The 16488-nt window shown below is 51.5% G+C and overlaps 1 protein-coding gene across 2 annotated transcripts in view; it reads left to right on the top strand.

Moving 5' to 3' along the window:
• FRAS1 (Fraser extracellular matrix complex subunit 1) overlaps positions 1 to 16488 on the top strand; it is a 156294-nt gene that overhangs the window by 118609 nt on the left and 21197 nt on the right. For both annotated transcript variants that reach the window (XM_029073328.1, XM_029073326.1), the window contains exons 56-64: positions 313 to 559; positions 2603 to 2947; positions 5668 to 5828; positions 9249 to 9396; positions 10527 to 10732; positions 11421 to 11577; positions 13335 to 13535; positions 15495 to 15682; positions 16149 to 16424. In XM_029073328.1, the coding sequence (XP_028929161.1) occupies positions 313 to 559; positions 2603 to 2947; positions 5668 to 5828; positions 9249 to 9396; positions 10527 to 10732; positions 11421 to 11577; positions 13335 to 13535; positions 15495 to 15682; positions 16149 to 16424 (1929 nt within the window). The remainder of the gene's footprint in view (positions 1 to 312; positions 560 to 2602; positions 2948 to 5667; positions 5829 to 9248; positions 9397 to 10526; positions 10733 to 11420; positions 11578 to 13334; positions 13536 to 15494; positions 15683 to 16148; positions 16425 to 16488) is intronic.

Raw genomic sequence — 16488 nt, 5'->3', positions numbered from 1 at the left:
CTGGGATAGATACAAGGCAATCATGTTGAACAGAGTCCCTGCCTCACGTGGGGCTCACGGTCATAATCCCCATTTTACAGACGAGGTAACTGAGGCACAGAGACGTGAAGTGACTTGCCCCAGGTCACACGGCAGACGTGGTGGAGCCGGGTTTAGAACCCGGTTCCTTCTCACTCCCAGGCCCGTTCTCTAGCCACTAGGCCATTGGAAGCCACAGAGGTAGGCTGGCCGGCCCGCAGCTCTCTGTCTGGGGGAAGCGAGAAGCTCGTGACAGCCACCCACCCACCCTTTTCCGTTCGCTCCCTTTGACAGGTGCAGTTCGATGAGCGAGAGGACACCAAGTCCTGCACCATCGTCATCAACGACGACGAGGTGTTCGAGAACGTTGAGAGCTTCACTGTGGAGCTCAGCATGCCCGCTTACGCCTTACTGGGAGCCGTCACCCACGCCGAGGTGAACATCAACGACACGGAAGATGAGCCCACTCTGCAGTTCGACAGGAAGACCTACAGGGTCAACGAGAGCGCCGGAGTCCTGCCCGTCCCCATCGAGAGGGGAGGTATGTGCTTTCACCGGACGGGGTACGACGAGGGATCGGGCCCAGGTGCGAAGAGCCGGAGTGGTGGAAGAACCAGTGGGGCTGGGAAACCGGACCACTAGAGGCCTTGAGTCCAATCCCAGCCTTTCCCATTCCCCACTGGCTCAGTCTTTCTGGGAGACTCCGGGATGCTTCCAGGAATTCTCAGCTCCAAATCCCTGGCGAAATAACTCCAGGAAACGGCATGGCCTAGTGGAAAGAGCACGGACCTGGGATTCAGAGAACCTGGGTTCTAATCCCGGCTCCGCCACTTGTCTGCTGTGTGACCTTGGGCAAGTCATTTCACTTCTCGGTGCCTCAGTTACCTCATTTGTTAAATTTGCTATGTTTCAAGCACTGGTATAGATGCACTATAACCAGAAGACGCACAGTAGCTTTTCCTCATTTGGTTCACCGTCTAAGAGGGAGGGAAAACATCATGGCCTAATGGAGAGAGCACCGGCCTGGGACTCAGAAGAACCTGGGTTCTAATCCCAGCTCTGCTAGTTGCTTGCTGTCTGACCTTGGGCAAGTCAGGCCACTTCTCTGTGCTTCAGTAAAATGGGGGCTTAATATCTGTGAGCCCCATCTGAGACAGGGACCGTGTTTGACCAAATTAACTTGTACCTTGCCCAAGGTCACATAGCAGGCGCATGGTGGAGGTGGGATTAGAACCCAGGTCTTCTGACTCCCAGGCCTGGGTTCCTTACACTAGGCCTTGCTGCTTCACAGATGAGGGAAGAGAGGGCCAGTGGTGCAGAGAGGCACCTGTACCTACGGCTAAATCTCCGCAGCCATCATAGTAATGCCAGAGCATCAGCGGGACTGTAAAAACCCCTTGGGAAAGGATGTTATTTACAGAATCTGCCGACCGGGCAGAGTGCCGGAACTGCTGATTCTCCAAGAGAGGGACAGGCTGGGTCTATAAATTATATATAAATTGAATATTATAAATCATTTATTTTAATGTCTGTCTCTAAGCTAGTTGTGGGCAGGTCTATCAACTTTTTTATATCGTCCGCTACCGAGTGCTGAGTACCAGTGCTCGGCACCCGGTAAGTGCTCAGAGAAACAGCAGGGCCTAGTGGAGAGAGCGTGGGCCTGGGAGTCAGTGGGACCTGGGTTCTAATCCCGCCTCCTCCAGTAGTCTCCCGTGTGACCTTGGGCAAATCTCTTCACTTCTCTGGTCCTCAGTTCCCTCATCTGTAAAATGGGGATTCAGGCTGTCAGCCCCATGTGGGTCAGGAACTGTGTCCAACCCAATTGGCTTGTATCCACCCCAGGGCTTAGTACAGTGCCTGGCACATAGTTTGCACTTAACAAATTCCACAGTTATTATTATTAGAAATATCATTGATTGATCAGAGTGGAGAGGGGGGCTCCTTGTACTTAAGCATTAACCTTTAGCCCTGCCTATGGGAGGAAAGGAGCAAAGGAGGTGGATAAAATTTGTATAAAAATCAAGGGGTTTGGTATGTTGGCTGCATTTCACAGCCCAGGGAGGCTCAGGCATGCGGTGAATACTAGGCAGCAGAGATCTGCCTTCTGGAGCGTGACATGTCTTTCTCTGTATCCCTCTGCTCTCAGAGGGTGGGCGGTGAGTCTGATGGATGAGCTGAGGCATGGAATATGAGGTCCGCAGGTTTTGGCTGAGAGCCAGCGAGAGACCAAATCCCCACACACGTACACACCCTCTGTGTTTGCCATCATCATTTGACCATTTGACCCCTGAAGGAATAAACGTTCTGCCACAAGGTCTGGAGATCTGAGAGGGTTAGTCAGTCACTCGTATTTATTGAGCGCTTACTTCGTACAGAGCAAACTACTAAGCGCTTGGGGGGGGTCCAGTATAATCGTGTCCCCTAATTCTATTGTATTATATGCCCCACACGCTTAGAACAGTGTACTGCACACAGTGAGCGCTCAATAAGTACCATCTAATGATTGACTGGAAACGCCTATAGAACATGGCTGGCGTTTCCTCCGGGCTCACGCGGTTTGGTCTTCTCCCTCCTGCCGCCCCAGGGGATTCCAGCAGCTTCGTCTCCGCCATCTGCTACACGGTCCCCAGGTCGGCCAAGGGGAGCAGCCTGTATGCCCCGGAGTCCGGCTCGGACTTCAAGTCGCGGGGCTTGTCGGAGGCCAGCCGGGTCGTCTTGGGGCCCGGGGTCACCCTGGCCTCCTGCGAGGTGGTGCTGATCGACGACAGCGAGTACGAGGAGGAAGAGGAGTTCGAGGTGGTCCTGGCCGGGCCCTCCGCCAACGCCCGGGTGGGACGGGCGTCTTCGGCCACGGTGCTCATCAGCGGGCCCAACGACGCCTCCACGGTGGCCCTGGGCAACACCGCCTTCACCGTCAGCGAAGATGCAGGTAGCAAAGAAAACCGGGGGCCTCTGTCTCCCGCTTCCCCATCCCTTCTTTTCCCCGGGGCGGCCGGACACTTTGGCCTCAACTCTGTGGCCATTCACTCATTCACTCATTCTTTCGGTCGTATTTTCTGAGTGCTTACCGCGTGCGGAGCGCTATACTAAGCGCTTGAGACAGTACAATAGAACAATAAGCAGACACATTCCCTGCCCACAGGGAGCTTACTTTCTACTTGTACCTTTTCAAAACTGTGTGTTTCCCCTCAGCTCTCAAGGCAAAGAGTCCTGGGCGAAAGTGGCCACCGTCTACCCCTCTTTCGAGCTGTTGTGCAGCAGCTGCTCCCCCCTTCGACCCCCGTGAGAGGCTGCACTGCCGTGGGGAGCGGGGCTCCTCTCCCGCCATGGTGGTTGGCCCCCGTGACCCTCATGGACCCAGAAAAAGGTGGCGTGGAGGCCGCCGGGTGCTTCTCGAGAAGCAGCGTGGCCTACTGGACAAGGCGCTGGCCTGGGAGTCAGAAGGCCCTGGGTTCTAATCCTGGCTCTGCCACTTGTCTACTGCGTGACCTTGGGCAAGTCAGTTCACTTCGCTGGGCCTCAGTTACCTCATCTGTAAAACGGGGATGAAGACTGTGAGCCCCGTGTAGGACAGGGCTTGTGTTCAACCTGATTCACTTGTATCTACCCCAGCGCTTAGAACGAGCGCTTAACGAATACCATCATCGTTATTATCATCATCATTATTTTCGAGAGGCGGGCCTTTCTCCGGCTGGGGTGGGCAAGGGGGGCGGGCGTTCTGCCCATCTGGCAGTGCCCCCGTCTGTGGAACCAGAGCTGTAGCGTTGAGCGAGAGACGAAGGTACAGCCCATTCCACGGCCATGCCCGGACAGCCTTAACTGAAATGCCCTTTTTCCTGGGTTTAACAAGCCCAAGCCGTCCCCTCCTAATGAGGGAAGAACTTTTCTTCTCCTAAAAATGACAGAGCTCATTTATTCAGTCATTCATTCGTACTTATTGAGCGCTTACTGTGTGCAGAGTACTGTACTGAGTGCTTGGAAAGTACGATTCAGCAATAAAGAGAGACAATCCCTGCCCACAATGGGCTCACAGTCTAGAAGGGGGGAGATGGACATCAAAACAAGTAAACAGGCATCAATAGCATCAGTATTAATAAATAGCATTATATATATATATATATATATATATGTATATATGCACATCAGAACAAGGAAACAGGCATTCATATAAATAGAATTATAGATATGTACGTACTTACACAAGTGCCGTGGGCTCAGTTCACCTCCGCTAGGAAGTTTTCCCCGAAGAACTCCTATGGGGAGAATGGTGGCAGGGCCAGACAGAGTGGAAACTAATCCAATCCTTTCCCTTGGCTCCAAGGGGAGAGCGGCTGCTCCTTCTTTCTCTAGGCCAGCGGGGAAGACTTGAGATGGTTAAGCGAACACGGGGAAGCTCGGGACTCCTGCTTCCCGCACTTCTGCTGATGGAGCACATTCCAGCTTTTTGTCCGGTGTTTGCGATTCTTTGATATGTGCAGGATAATTAAGCCGGAGCACGGGGGAAAGGCTCATTATAAACCTTACATCTTTAACTGCTGCAAAGCAGGATTGCTTTTCCAGTGCCTAGTGAGAGCCTTGGGCTCCTTTTTTTTTAATGTTACTTTTTGATTGCTTACTGTGTGTTAGACTTTGGGGTGGATGCAAGATAATCAGGTTGGACACAATCCCTGTCCCATGTGGGGCCTCGAAGTCTTCATCCCCATTTTTCAGATGAGATCACTGAGGCACGGAGAAGTGACGTGACTTGCCTATAGTCACAGAGCAGGAAAGAGACGGAGTCAGGTTTGGCTTCTCATCTGGGGTTTTAATAAAGTCCAGAAGTCGATTCCCGAGTCCAGGAGGAGCAGCGTGAGAAGCACTGTGGCTTAGTGGAAAGAGCATGGGCCTGGGAGTCAGAAGGACCTGGATTCTAATCCCAGCTCTGCCACTTGTCTGCTTGGTGACCTTGGGCAAGTCACTTCACAGCCGCAGACAAGAAACCAATCCCGGCTCTTTCTCTTTCCCGCTGTGTGACTATAGGCAAGATGCTTACCTTCTCTGTGCCTCAGTTTCCTCATCTGGACTATGGGGATAAGATACCTGTTTTTCTTCCCACTGAGACTTTTAGCCCCACGTGGGTCAGAGGCTGTATCCGAGCTGATAACCTCTTAAATCATACCTAGTGCTTAATACAGAATTTGGCACTAAGTAAGTACTTCCCTCATCGGTAAAATAGGGATGAAGACTCTAAGCCCCATGTGGGACAACCTCATTCCCTTGTATCTGCATTCCCTTGTATCTTCCCCAGCGCTTAGAACAGTGCTCGGCACATAGTAAGCGCTTAACAAATACCAACATTGTTATTATTAACAAATATTATTATTGTTGTCATTGTTATCATTTTACTCATTGACCCTGATGACATGACCTTTCTCTGGGCCTGTTTCCTCTTTCTTGCCCTCTGCAAGTTCAAGGCTAACGATGCCTACCCAGAATCCAATTGCGCTTGCAAAGTCCCACGAGGTTAAGGTAAGACTAAGGTGAAGGTGCTCCTTGGCAGGAGGGGGCAAGGTCACTCAATGAATGTAAACTCACTGTGGGCAGGAAATGCGTCAGTTTATCGGCTTTTTCTCATTCCCAGCGGGTCCACTGTGGTTGCTTTCCCCACAGGTGTGATCAAGATCCCGGTTGTCCGTCACGGCACCGACCTGTCCACCTTCGCGTCCGTCTGGTGTGCCACTCGTCCTTCTGACCCACCGTCAGCCACTCCTGGCGTGGACTACATCCCCAGCTCCAGGAAAGTGGAATTCGGGGCTGGCGACACTGAACAGGTAAAGAGGCCTTCCTGGCTGGGCGGGGAGAGACACCCAAGAATCTTCAGAATCAGAAAGCCAGGGGGCTGGCAGCAAATTCAGTCCATCGATCAATCGATAATATTTATGGAGTTCTCACTTTGTGCAGAGCACAAGCTCCTTAGAGTTAGCAGATGTTAATTCCAGCGGATCACTCAGTCAGTCAGTGGTATTTATGGAGAGGGTACCATGTGCTAAGTAATATACTAAGCTTTTGGGAGAATACAATACAAAAGAGTCAGAAGGGGAGGTAGCGGGGTCTGGTGAAACGAGCACAGGTCTGGGAATCCCAGGACCTGGGTTCTAATCCCAGCTCTGTCATTTGTGTGCTGTGTGATCTTGGGCAAATCACTTCACTTCTCTGGGCTTCAGTTACCTTATCTGTAAAGTGGGGAATAAGACTATGAGCCCCACGTGGACCATGGAATGTGTCCAGCCTGATTGGTTTGAATCTACCCCAGTTCTTAGGACAGTACCTGACCCATAGCTTAACGAACACCATTAGAAAAAAAGGAGGAAAGAGGCCGACACTAAAGTTACGCCAAGCCGCAGCGAGGAGGTATTCAGGGGAAGCAAGAAGGCAGATTTCAGGGGAAGCAAGAAGGCAGACAGAAAGTTACACCAAGCCGAAGCAAGGAGGTCCTCAGGGGAAGGAAGAAGCAGTTTTATAGCGGTCGCGTCTGAAAGAAGTGTGCCACTTCATTCTCAGTCGGATGAATATACCCTCTGTGATTGCCAGGCCGTGCACCCCAATCCCTATGGTACCCACTCACCTACGTACACCCTCCTTCGTATCCATTGGTTACCCGTGTCTGCTGGTTCTCGCTGCCATCTGCGACCTTCCGCGATTGGTTGGCTGGTTGGCATCGCCTCCTTGCCCGATCTTGTCCCCCGTCCCAGTGAATGACTTTTCCTCGGGCTGGCTCAGTTAGTCAGTCAATTGTATTTCTTGAGCACTTACTATGTGCAGAGCACTGTATTAAGTGCACGGGAGAGTATAATATAACAATAAACAGATACATTCCCTGCCCCGCGACACGGTCGCTTCTTTGCTGGAGCCTTAAATTTCCGGCAAGCCGTGCTCCGCCGCCACCCATCCCTTATGCTATCAATCAATCGATCAATCAGTTGTATTTATTGAGTGTTTACTATGTGGAAGGCTGTAAATCCACACCCTGACTGAGAGCCTCTCGCGACTCTAGCTGCCTAAACACAGATTGATTCTCCCCAAGACACAGTGCACGGTTACAAACTCCACAGTATATAATTGAGTCTTTGTGCATGCTCCTACGATAGGCAGTAGAGAAGCAGCGTAGCATAATGTTAGAGCACAGGCCTGGGAGTCAGAAAGACCTGGATTCTAATCCCGGCTCTGCCACTTGTCTGCCGTGTGGCCTTAATCAAGTCACTTCCCTTCTCTGGGCCTCAGGTACCTCATCTGTAAAATGGAGATTCATATTGTGAGCCCCATGTGGGATATGGACTGTGTACTGCCAGATTAGCTTGTATCTACCCCAGGGCTTAGTACAGTGTCGGGCACATAAGCACATAGTAAGCGCTTAACAAATGCCATAATTATTCAGTTCCATTTTAAAAAGACTCAGAGTCTTCTAGTCTGTAAACTCATTGTGGGCTGGGAATGCGTCAGTTTATTGTTACATTGTACTCTCCCAAGTGTTTAGTACCATGCTCTGCACACAGTAAGCGTTCAATAAATACGATGGAATCACATGTGCCATCACAGCTGTCTTCAGTCAGTCCGTGGTATTTATTGAGCATTTCCTGTGTGCAGAGCACTGTGTTGAGCATCTGAGAGAATGTTAGAGTTGTAGAGAAGATCTCTGTGCTCAAAGAGCTTACATTCCAGCGGGGGAAGCAGACTTTAAAAATAAATCACAGGTAGGGGAAGGCAGCTGAGTAATGAGGATTTATGCCTAAGTGTTGTTGTCGGGGTGAGCATCTAAGTGCTTGGTAGGTATAGACTCAAGTGATGCAGTTAGGAGGACAAGCAGTGTGGCCTAGTGGATAGAATATAGGTCTGGGAGTCAGAAGACCTGGGTTCTAATCCTGCCTCCACCACTTGCCTACTGTATGGTGCCTCAGTTTCCCCATCTGTAAAATGGGGACTCAATTCCTGTTCTCCCTCCTACTTAGACAGTGAACCCCATGAGGGGCAGGGACTGTGTCCCACCTGATCATCTTGTATCTATCCCAGCACTTAGTACAGTGCTTAGCAGGTAGTGAGGACTTAACAGTTACCACAGTTATTGTTATGATTCCTGGAGGGAAAATAGGATGGGGAGATGTGAGCTTAGTTAGGGAAGGTTTTCTGGAGGGGAAGACTTTGAAGATGGAGCGAAGCACTCTCATACTCTCCTCGTCCCCGCAGCATAAACTCTACTACTTCCCTCTGTGATATATTTTAATGTCTGTCTTCCCCATTAAATTGTAAGCTTCTTGAGGTTAGGGATTATGTCTGCCGCCTCTATTGAATTGAACTCTCCCATTCGTTCATTTAAAGGTATTTTACCGAGCACATACTATGTACAAAGCAATGTATTAAGCATTTGGGAGAGCCCAGTACAATAGAGTTGGTTAAGACCATCCCTGCGATCAATAAATTTACAGTCTAGGGGAGAACTTTACAGTTTCCCAAGTGCTTCGTATAGTGCTGTGCACAGAGTAAGCGCTCAATAAACACCACTGATTGATTGATTGCTGGTTGTGAAGGGGTAGGGAGTTAAAGGGAATGGGGAGGCCGTGAACAGGTGATCCTGTCAACCAACTCTGTTATACTCACCCATTTATTCAAGAGTATTTATTGAGCACTAACTAGGTACATTCCACACTCAGGGTCGCACCTGGAGAGTTTCCAGTCCTCTACCACTCTTGGCTACGAGAGGGAGAGTCAAGCAGAGGCATATCCATTCCATTCGTAGCTCGGGCAGTAGCTAGAGAGTGGAAAGCAATGGGCTACAAGGCAAAACTCACCTGTGCTGGGCAGTAGCGGCATGGGAGAGAGTCAAGAGACTTAAGTTTACTGCACGGAAGGAGGCAATAGTAAACCTCCTTTGTATTTTTGCCAAGAAAACTCTGTGGATCCACTACCAGAACGATTGCAGACGGAGGTGGGGCGTTCTGGGAGAGATGTGTCCATGGCGTCATTATGGGTCGGAGATGACTCGACAACATAAGACAAAGACTATGTACAGAGCACTGTATTAAGCACTTGGTAGAATACAATTTATTAAAGTTGATCCCTTCCCTCAAGAAGCTTACAATCTCCCAAGTGCTTAGTGAGTACGGTAAGTGCTCAATAAATGTGATTGATTGATTAGTTGATTGATTAGGATTGCAGACAGAATGGTCTTTGTGACCACTGTCTTGTTCCTCTCCCAGTCTTGCCCCTTGACCATCTTGGACGATGCTCAGAAGCCGGCGATAGAAGGCCTGGAGACTTTCGTTGTGTTCCTGAGCTCAGCGCAGGGGGCTGAATTAAGCAAACCCTCACAGGCCGTCATCGCCATCAACGACACTTTCCAAGACGGTGAGTCCAAAATGATGACCCATCCATCGGGTTGGTTGGCGCGATTCCTCTCCCACTCCTTTGGTGTGCTTCCTCAGAAAGTTAGCCCATATTGGAAGGAACCTTCACTCCCTGGTGACTTCCGAATGAAAATCTGCCCCCGCCCCAGTGTGGTGCAGCATAACCTCTGGAGTCCTCGGAGTTGGGCATAAATGGAAAGTAGAGAGAAGATGAGGAGGGCTCATGAGTTCGAATCCCAGCTCTGCCACTTGTCGGCTGTGTGACTGTGGGCAAGTCACTTAACTTCTCTGTGCGTCAGTTCCCTCATCTGTAAAATGGGGATGAAGACTGAGCCCCACGTGGAACAACCTGATTCCCCTATGTCTACCCCAGCACTTAGAACAGTGCTCGGCACATAGTAAGCGCTTAACAAATACCAACATTATTATTATTATTTAACCCCGGTCCTAAGTTTGGTCCTGAGAAACTTATCCGTACCACCTGCTGTCCCTCAACTTTCTGCTCCATCTCCACCTCCCCGCTTTCTCTGTCTCCTGGCAGAGATGGTGGGGATGGTGATGGTGTTTGTTAAGTGCTTATTATGTGCCAAGCACTGTTCTAAACACTGGGGTAGATCCAAGGTAATGGTTGTCCCATGTGGGGCTCACAGTCTTAATCCCCATTTTACAGATGAGGTAACTGAGGCACAGAGAAGTTAAGCGACTCGCCCAAAGTCACACAGCTGGCAAATGGCAGATCTGGGATTAGAACCCACAACCTCTGACTCCCAAGCCCGTGCTCTTTCCACTAAGCCAGGCTGCTTCTTCGGTATCAGTGCCGGGCTCCAACAATTGGGAACAAATCCACCTGCTCGTGTTCTAAAGCTTCTAGAAAGTGCCACTTGAGCCCCCTCAAACTCTAGGGGTCAGGGAGAAGAGGGCCAACATGGGGGGGACCATTTTAGAATCTCCAAAGGGACCACGTTAGGACATTTAGTCCATGCCCCTGCCTTGGGGAGGGACGGCCACCGACCCAACCCAGATGGAGGGATTTGTGAGGCACCGTCTTCAGGACCTCGGGGAGTTGTCTTCAGTTGCTCTCGGGACAGTCCTCGAGCATTAAAGCGCATCTGCTTCCCCCACCCCTCCCAGTCCCCAGTATGCAGTTCGGCAAAGATTCGTACCCAGTGAGAGAGAAGGACGGGGCCGTGCACATCCCCGTCATCCGCAGCGGCGACCTGAACTACGAGTCCTCCGTCAGGTGCTTGACCCTGAGCCAGACGGCTCGGGTCACGGAGGACTTTGAGGGAAGGACCGATGCCGACAGCGCCCGCATCACGTTCCTGAAAGGGGAGAAGGTGAGCGGGCGCCCCGGGGGAGCGGTGGTCCCCCTCTCCTTCGAGCAGGCCGACTCCGCCTCCATCCCCGGCCCCTGGGACACGGCATGAGGTGATGACGTGAGAAACGGTTGTTTTGTTAGAGTTTGCAGCGTCTAGTGATGTTTAAGTACTTATGATATGCCACAAGCCCTGGGGGGAGATGTCAAATCATAGATCGGACACAGTCCCTGTCCCACACGGGGCTCACTATCAAAGGGGGAAAGAGAACAGGTATCTTACCCCCACTTTACAGAGATGCAGAGCCATGATGTGACTTCCCCATGGTCACATTGCAGATAAATGATAGACCTGGGATTAGAACCCAGATCCTCTGACTCCTAGGTCCGTGCTCTTTCCACCATTCATTCATTCATTCATATTTATGAGCGCTTACTGTGTGCAGAGCACTGTACTAAGCACTTGGAAAGTATAATTGGGCAACAAAGAGAGGCAATCCCTACTGAACAACGGGCACCAGATCACACAGCTTCTCCAGACCGTAAGCCCCACGTGGGACAGGGACTGTGTCCTATCTCATAAATTCAGTGCCATAATAATCATTGCTTTTATTACTAATGCTATACTACTATTCTTGTGCTACTAACGATTACTGCTATTGCTATCACATCGTTAGGGATCTGAAACCATGGGGTCTCGTTGGCTGCAGGTGAAGAACTGCACTGTCTATATCAACGACGACTCCGTGTTTGAACCAGAAGAGCGGTTCACCGTCTCCCTGGGGCATCCTCTTGGGAACCACTGGTCCGGAGCCCGAGTCGGGAAGAACAGCGTGGCCACAGTCACCATATCCAATGAGGAAGACGGTGAGACAGACGCTGCTTTGGCGATTCCTGGATGGGCAGGAGGAAACGAGGCCCTCTTCTCTAAGGAGATGTTTCCTTTTTCCACTTAGATGGTCCCCAGGGTCCGTAACTCTAGCAGGGCTAGAGTTCCAGGGCTGCTTCAGACATCTCCTCAACTCTCCTGTTACGTATGACGGCATATGGAATTCCCAAACCTTGAGCGTTTCTCCGGACGACCAAGTCCCCCCTTCCCCAAAGTCATTTTCTCAGGAGCCACTTTAGGCAGGCAGGCAATTTCCTATTTTGAACCGGTACCGTCACCCCTCTGTCCGTGCTCTCCAAGGCAATCAATCTCAGTCAGTCAGTTGAATTTATTGAGCACTTACTTGGTGCAGAGCACTGCACCACTGCTTAGAGAAGCAGCGTAGCTTAGTGGAAAAAGCCCAGGCTTGGGAGTCAGAGGTTGCAAGTTCTAATTCCAGCTCTGCCACTTGTCAGTTATGTGACTTTGGGCCAGTCACTTAACTTCTCTGTGCCTCAGTGACCTCATCTGTAAAATGGGGATTAAGACTGTGAGCCCCACGTGGGACAACCTGATTACCTTGTATCTCCCCCAGGGCTTAGAACAGTGCTTGGCACATAGTAAGCGCTTAACAAATAGCATTATTATTATTATTATTATTATTATTACTAAACGCTTGGACAGTATCGTATAACCATAAACACATTCCCTGCCCACTACACATTTGCAGTCTAGAGGGAATGTAAGAGCTATGGTAGGTGCTCAATAAATACTACTGACTGAGTCAGATAGACCAACTTCCCAAGTCGTGGATGTCAAACCCTGAGCCAGTGGAAGAGAGTTGGGTTTCAGGAAGTGCTTTTCCCACTGTAAGTGCTCAATAAATACCACAGATTGACTGATCGAAGGGAAGTTTGAGGCAGCAGAGTCCATAAGGGAAAGCTGTGGTAACCGATTTGCAACCTGAAATAAACAAGAGCTTTGAGAAAGTAACTGGACCAAATAAACTCATAACTGGGGAGAGCCCAGGCCCGAGGGCACCACCCGTGTTCGGTCTCTTAATATCCTGTTCAGTGGTATTTATTGAACGCTTACTGTGTGCAGAGCACTGTATTAAGCACTTGGGGGAGTACAGTACGACAGAGTTGGTAGTCACTTCCCCTGTAATTTGGCTTAGAGGCCTGAGAGTAAGGAGGACCTGGGGCCTAATCCCGGTTCCACCACATGCCTGCTGTGTGACCTTGGGCAAGTCACTTAACTTCTCTGGGCCTCAGTTCCCTCATCTATAAAATGGGGATTAAAAGTGTGAGCCCCATGTTGGAGTGGGACTGTGTCCAACCTGATTAACTTGTATCTACTCCAGTGCTTAGAACAGTGCTTGGCACATAGTAAGCGCTTAGCAAATGACGTAATTATTATGGCAGAAGCGAGCAGATGGCAGATGCGGGCAGCAGGTGCCATTTTGTTTTCAAAGCTTGACCTCAGGAGCCAAGGGCGGTCGTAGTGAGGGCTGGCAGTGCCAACGGCCAGACTCTCTTGATTCTATTTATCTTGATTCTATTTATTGCTATTGTTCTTGTCTGTCCGTCTCCCCCGATTAGACTGTAAGCCCGTCGAAGGGCAGGGACTGTCTCTATCTGTTACCGATCTGTATATTCCAAGCGCTTAGTACAGTGCTCTGCACATAGTAAGCGCTCAATAAATACTATTGAACGAATGAATGAAGGGATCAGCAGTATCCCCTTGCTCTCTGCAGCGCCCACAATCGAGTTCGAAGAGGCCACCTACCAGGTGCGGGAGCCGCGGGGGCCCGAGGCGGTGGCCGTGCTGAGCGTCGGGGTGATCCGCAGAGGGGACCTGAACCGGACGTCGAAGATCCGCTGCAGCACCCGCGACGGCTCCGCCCAGTCCGGCCTCGACTACTACCCCAAGAGTCGCATTCTCAAGTTCGGGCCAGGTGATAGGGAGGAGGGAACCCCAGATCCTGGGGCCGCGATGGGGGAGGGGAAGCGGGGGCAGCTCGAGGAGGGCAATGGGCGTGGGAAAGGCCGACGGAAAAGTGAAAGGCTGACGGAAAAGTCGTCCCCCCTCGTCTACGTCCCGGTCTTACTGGCGCCACAACGCATCATGGCCTAGTGGATAGAGCACAGGCCTGGGAGTCAGACGGTTCTAATACTGGCTCCGCCACCTGTCTGTTTTGTGGCCTTGGGCAAGTTACTTCACTTCTCTGGACCTCGGTTCCCTCATCTGGAAAATGGGGATTAAGACTGTGAGCCCCATATGTGACAGGGACCGTGCCCAACCCGATTATCTCGTTTCTACCCCCGTGCTTAGAACGGTCCCTGGCACGTAGTGAGCACTTAACAGATGCCATGATCATTATTATTGTCATTAATATTATTAAAGATAATGGGGTGGGGCTGGGGGGTTGGGATGGGCTCTTCAGTTCTCCACTCCAAAACTCACTGGGCACTTGGCCCCAAAAAGCTGCAGTTTAGCTGAAAGCCAGGCAGCCAATGCCCCTCTCTGGAGGTACCTGTCTCACTGCCAGCTCCCTCCCCTCTCGAAGAACACCCTCTCTGGTGTCCCCAACTTGACACTGGCAGTTGTCAGGCCTCGATGCCCTAAGGGAACTGTGCCTGTTTTAGGACTGCCCCTCAGAGAGAACCTGCCTAGTTCACTAACCCTCTCAAAGAAGCGGTTTGGCCTCATAGATAGAGCCTGGCCGTCAGAAGGTTCTGGGTTCTAATCCCGGCTCTGCCACCTGTCTGCTGTGTAACCTTGGCCAAGTCACTTCTCGGCGCCTCAGTTACCTCATCTGGAAAATGGTGTGAAGATTGCGAGCTCCATGTGGGACAGGGACTGTGTCCAACCTATCTAGTATCTACCCCTGTGCTTAGATCAGTGTCTGGCACGTAGTAAGTGCCTAACAGATACTACAGTTATTGTTACCACAATCAACGTATCCCCTCACCCGGCTTTGTGGTCGCTCTATCTCCCAGCCCGACAGTGACCCCGTTCTTCCCTCCCCGAGCTGTCAGCAGTCCGCCTCCCCAAGTAGCATGACAACACCCTCCATCCCCAAGTGGAACAGTAACTATCCATCTTCCCTGGCAGCGGACTGTTGAGCCTTTTCAGAAAGACCCAAGTCGCCGCTCTGCCACTTTCTGATGTGGGATTCAGGGAGAAAAATATCCCATCTCATCTCTCCATCAAGATAGGAGACAAGACACAACACTTTTCTGGATTAAATTATTCAGCTGTTTTATAATGCGAGAGTCATTTCCTGAAGAGAGTCATGTTTTTGTATACGTATGCCTTGACTGACGCCGCACGCATGCCCAAAAACGTTACTTCCGAGGCCACGTTGCATTGAATAGAGATGGACACGGGCCGTCGGAAGAACAAACGTTCCCTGCTTTTGCCATCTCGTTCTCTCCAAATGTGTAGTGAAAACACATTGAAGAACTTGTTATAAAAGGAGAACACTAAGGGGTGGAGAAAGGGGATATTGAGGGTCTTGAACTAATTAATCCCCAGGCCCCCAGCCCTAGGTCCAAGATGTTTTTAGGAGCTGGAGCATGGGGTTTCTGGCTACAGCAAGGAAAGGCAGGGGGTCTGGGGAGGGGAAGAGCCTCCCTCAGGGAGGGAGCTCAGACAGGGAGGCCCAAAAGCAAGAAGAAATATCCCAGATTGTCGATGGTTATTAGGGCAGGGCCCTCAACGCTCCATGTCCTGAGGGGCAAACTAGAGGGCGATTGATGATAAGGACAAACCTCTGGCCTGGGTGGCCTCCTTGTACGAATAGAGTCTTGAAGATCTGAGAGCTGATGGTTATTTGAAACTTTTTCTGGGAGAGAAGACCCCAGATCTCCTCCGGAGACGCTTTCCCACAGTGTCCCTCTCCGCTCGGCAGGCGAGGCCCGCAGCGTCTTTAAAGTGGAGATCATGTCCAACGAGGACCGGGAATGGCACGAATCTTTCTCCCTCGTCCTGGGCCCGGACGAGCCAGTGGAAGCTGTGCTGGGGGACGTGGCCACGGCAACGGTGACCATTCTGGACCAGGAGGCCGCTGGGAGCTTGATACTGCCTGCCCCACCGATCGTGAGTATCTACTGTGCCCGTTGGGAGGCTTCGTTCTCCCTCCATCTCGAGGCTCAATGAACAGACCCTGGGAGTTAGAAGGACCTGGGCTCTATCTCCTCTCTGCCATGTCTGCTGTGTGATCTTGGGCAAGTCACTTCATTTCTCTGGGCCTCAGTTACTTCCTCTGTAAAAAATCGGGATGAAGACTGTGAGCCCCATGTGGGACTGTGTCCAACCTGATTACCTCATATCTACCCCAGCGCTTAGTACAGTGCCGGACACATAGTAAGTACTTAACAAAGACCATAAAAAAAAAAGCCAGTCACTGGACAGCTGAGACTGTGTCCCAGTTGCCCTGAAAGCTGGCTCAGCCCCCAGCCCCAACCCCTCCATCGCAGGGGACAGTTGAGCGGGAGACAGAAAACGTCACGCGCCTCCGCCCTCGTCCCCAGCCCCACCGCCACTTCCCGCTTGTCCGCTGCAGGTGGTCTCCCTGGCCGACTACGACCACGTGGACGAGGTCACCAAGGAAGGGGCCAAGAAATCCCCCTCCCCGGGCTACCCGCTGGTCTGCGTGACACCCTGCGACCCCCACTACCCACAGTTCGCCCTCACCAAGGAACGCTGCGGCGAGGCCGGCATCAACCAGTCTTCCGTGCGGTTCGGCTGGGAGGTGGCCGCCCCGACCGACAGCAGCGGGGCGCGCTCCCCCTTCGAGGCCGTAACCGACAACACGCCCTTCACCGGCGTCAGCCACGTGGTAGGGACGCGTCTCCGGCCGGGGGTCATCTCTTTTCCCCTTCTTTGCTGCCCCCCTCTGCCAC

This window comes from Ornithorhynchus anatinus, chromosome 10 (assembly GCF_004115215.2).
Source record: "Ornithorhynchus anatinus isolate Pmale09 chromosome 10, mOrnAna1.pri.v4, whole genome shotgun sequence".
NCBI lineage: Eukaryota > Metazoa > Chordata > Mammalia > Monotremata > Ornithorhynchidae > Ornithorhynchus > Ornithorhynchus anatinus.
This window is presented reverse-complemented; position numbering and strand designations above follow the sequence as displayed.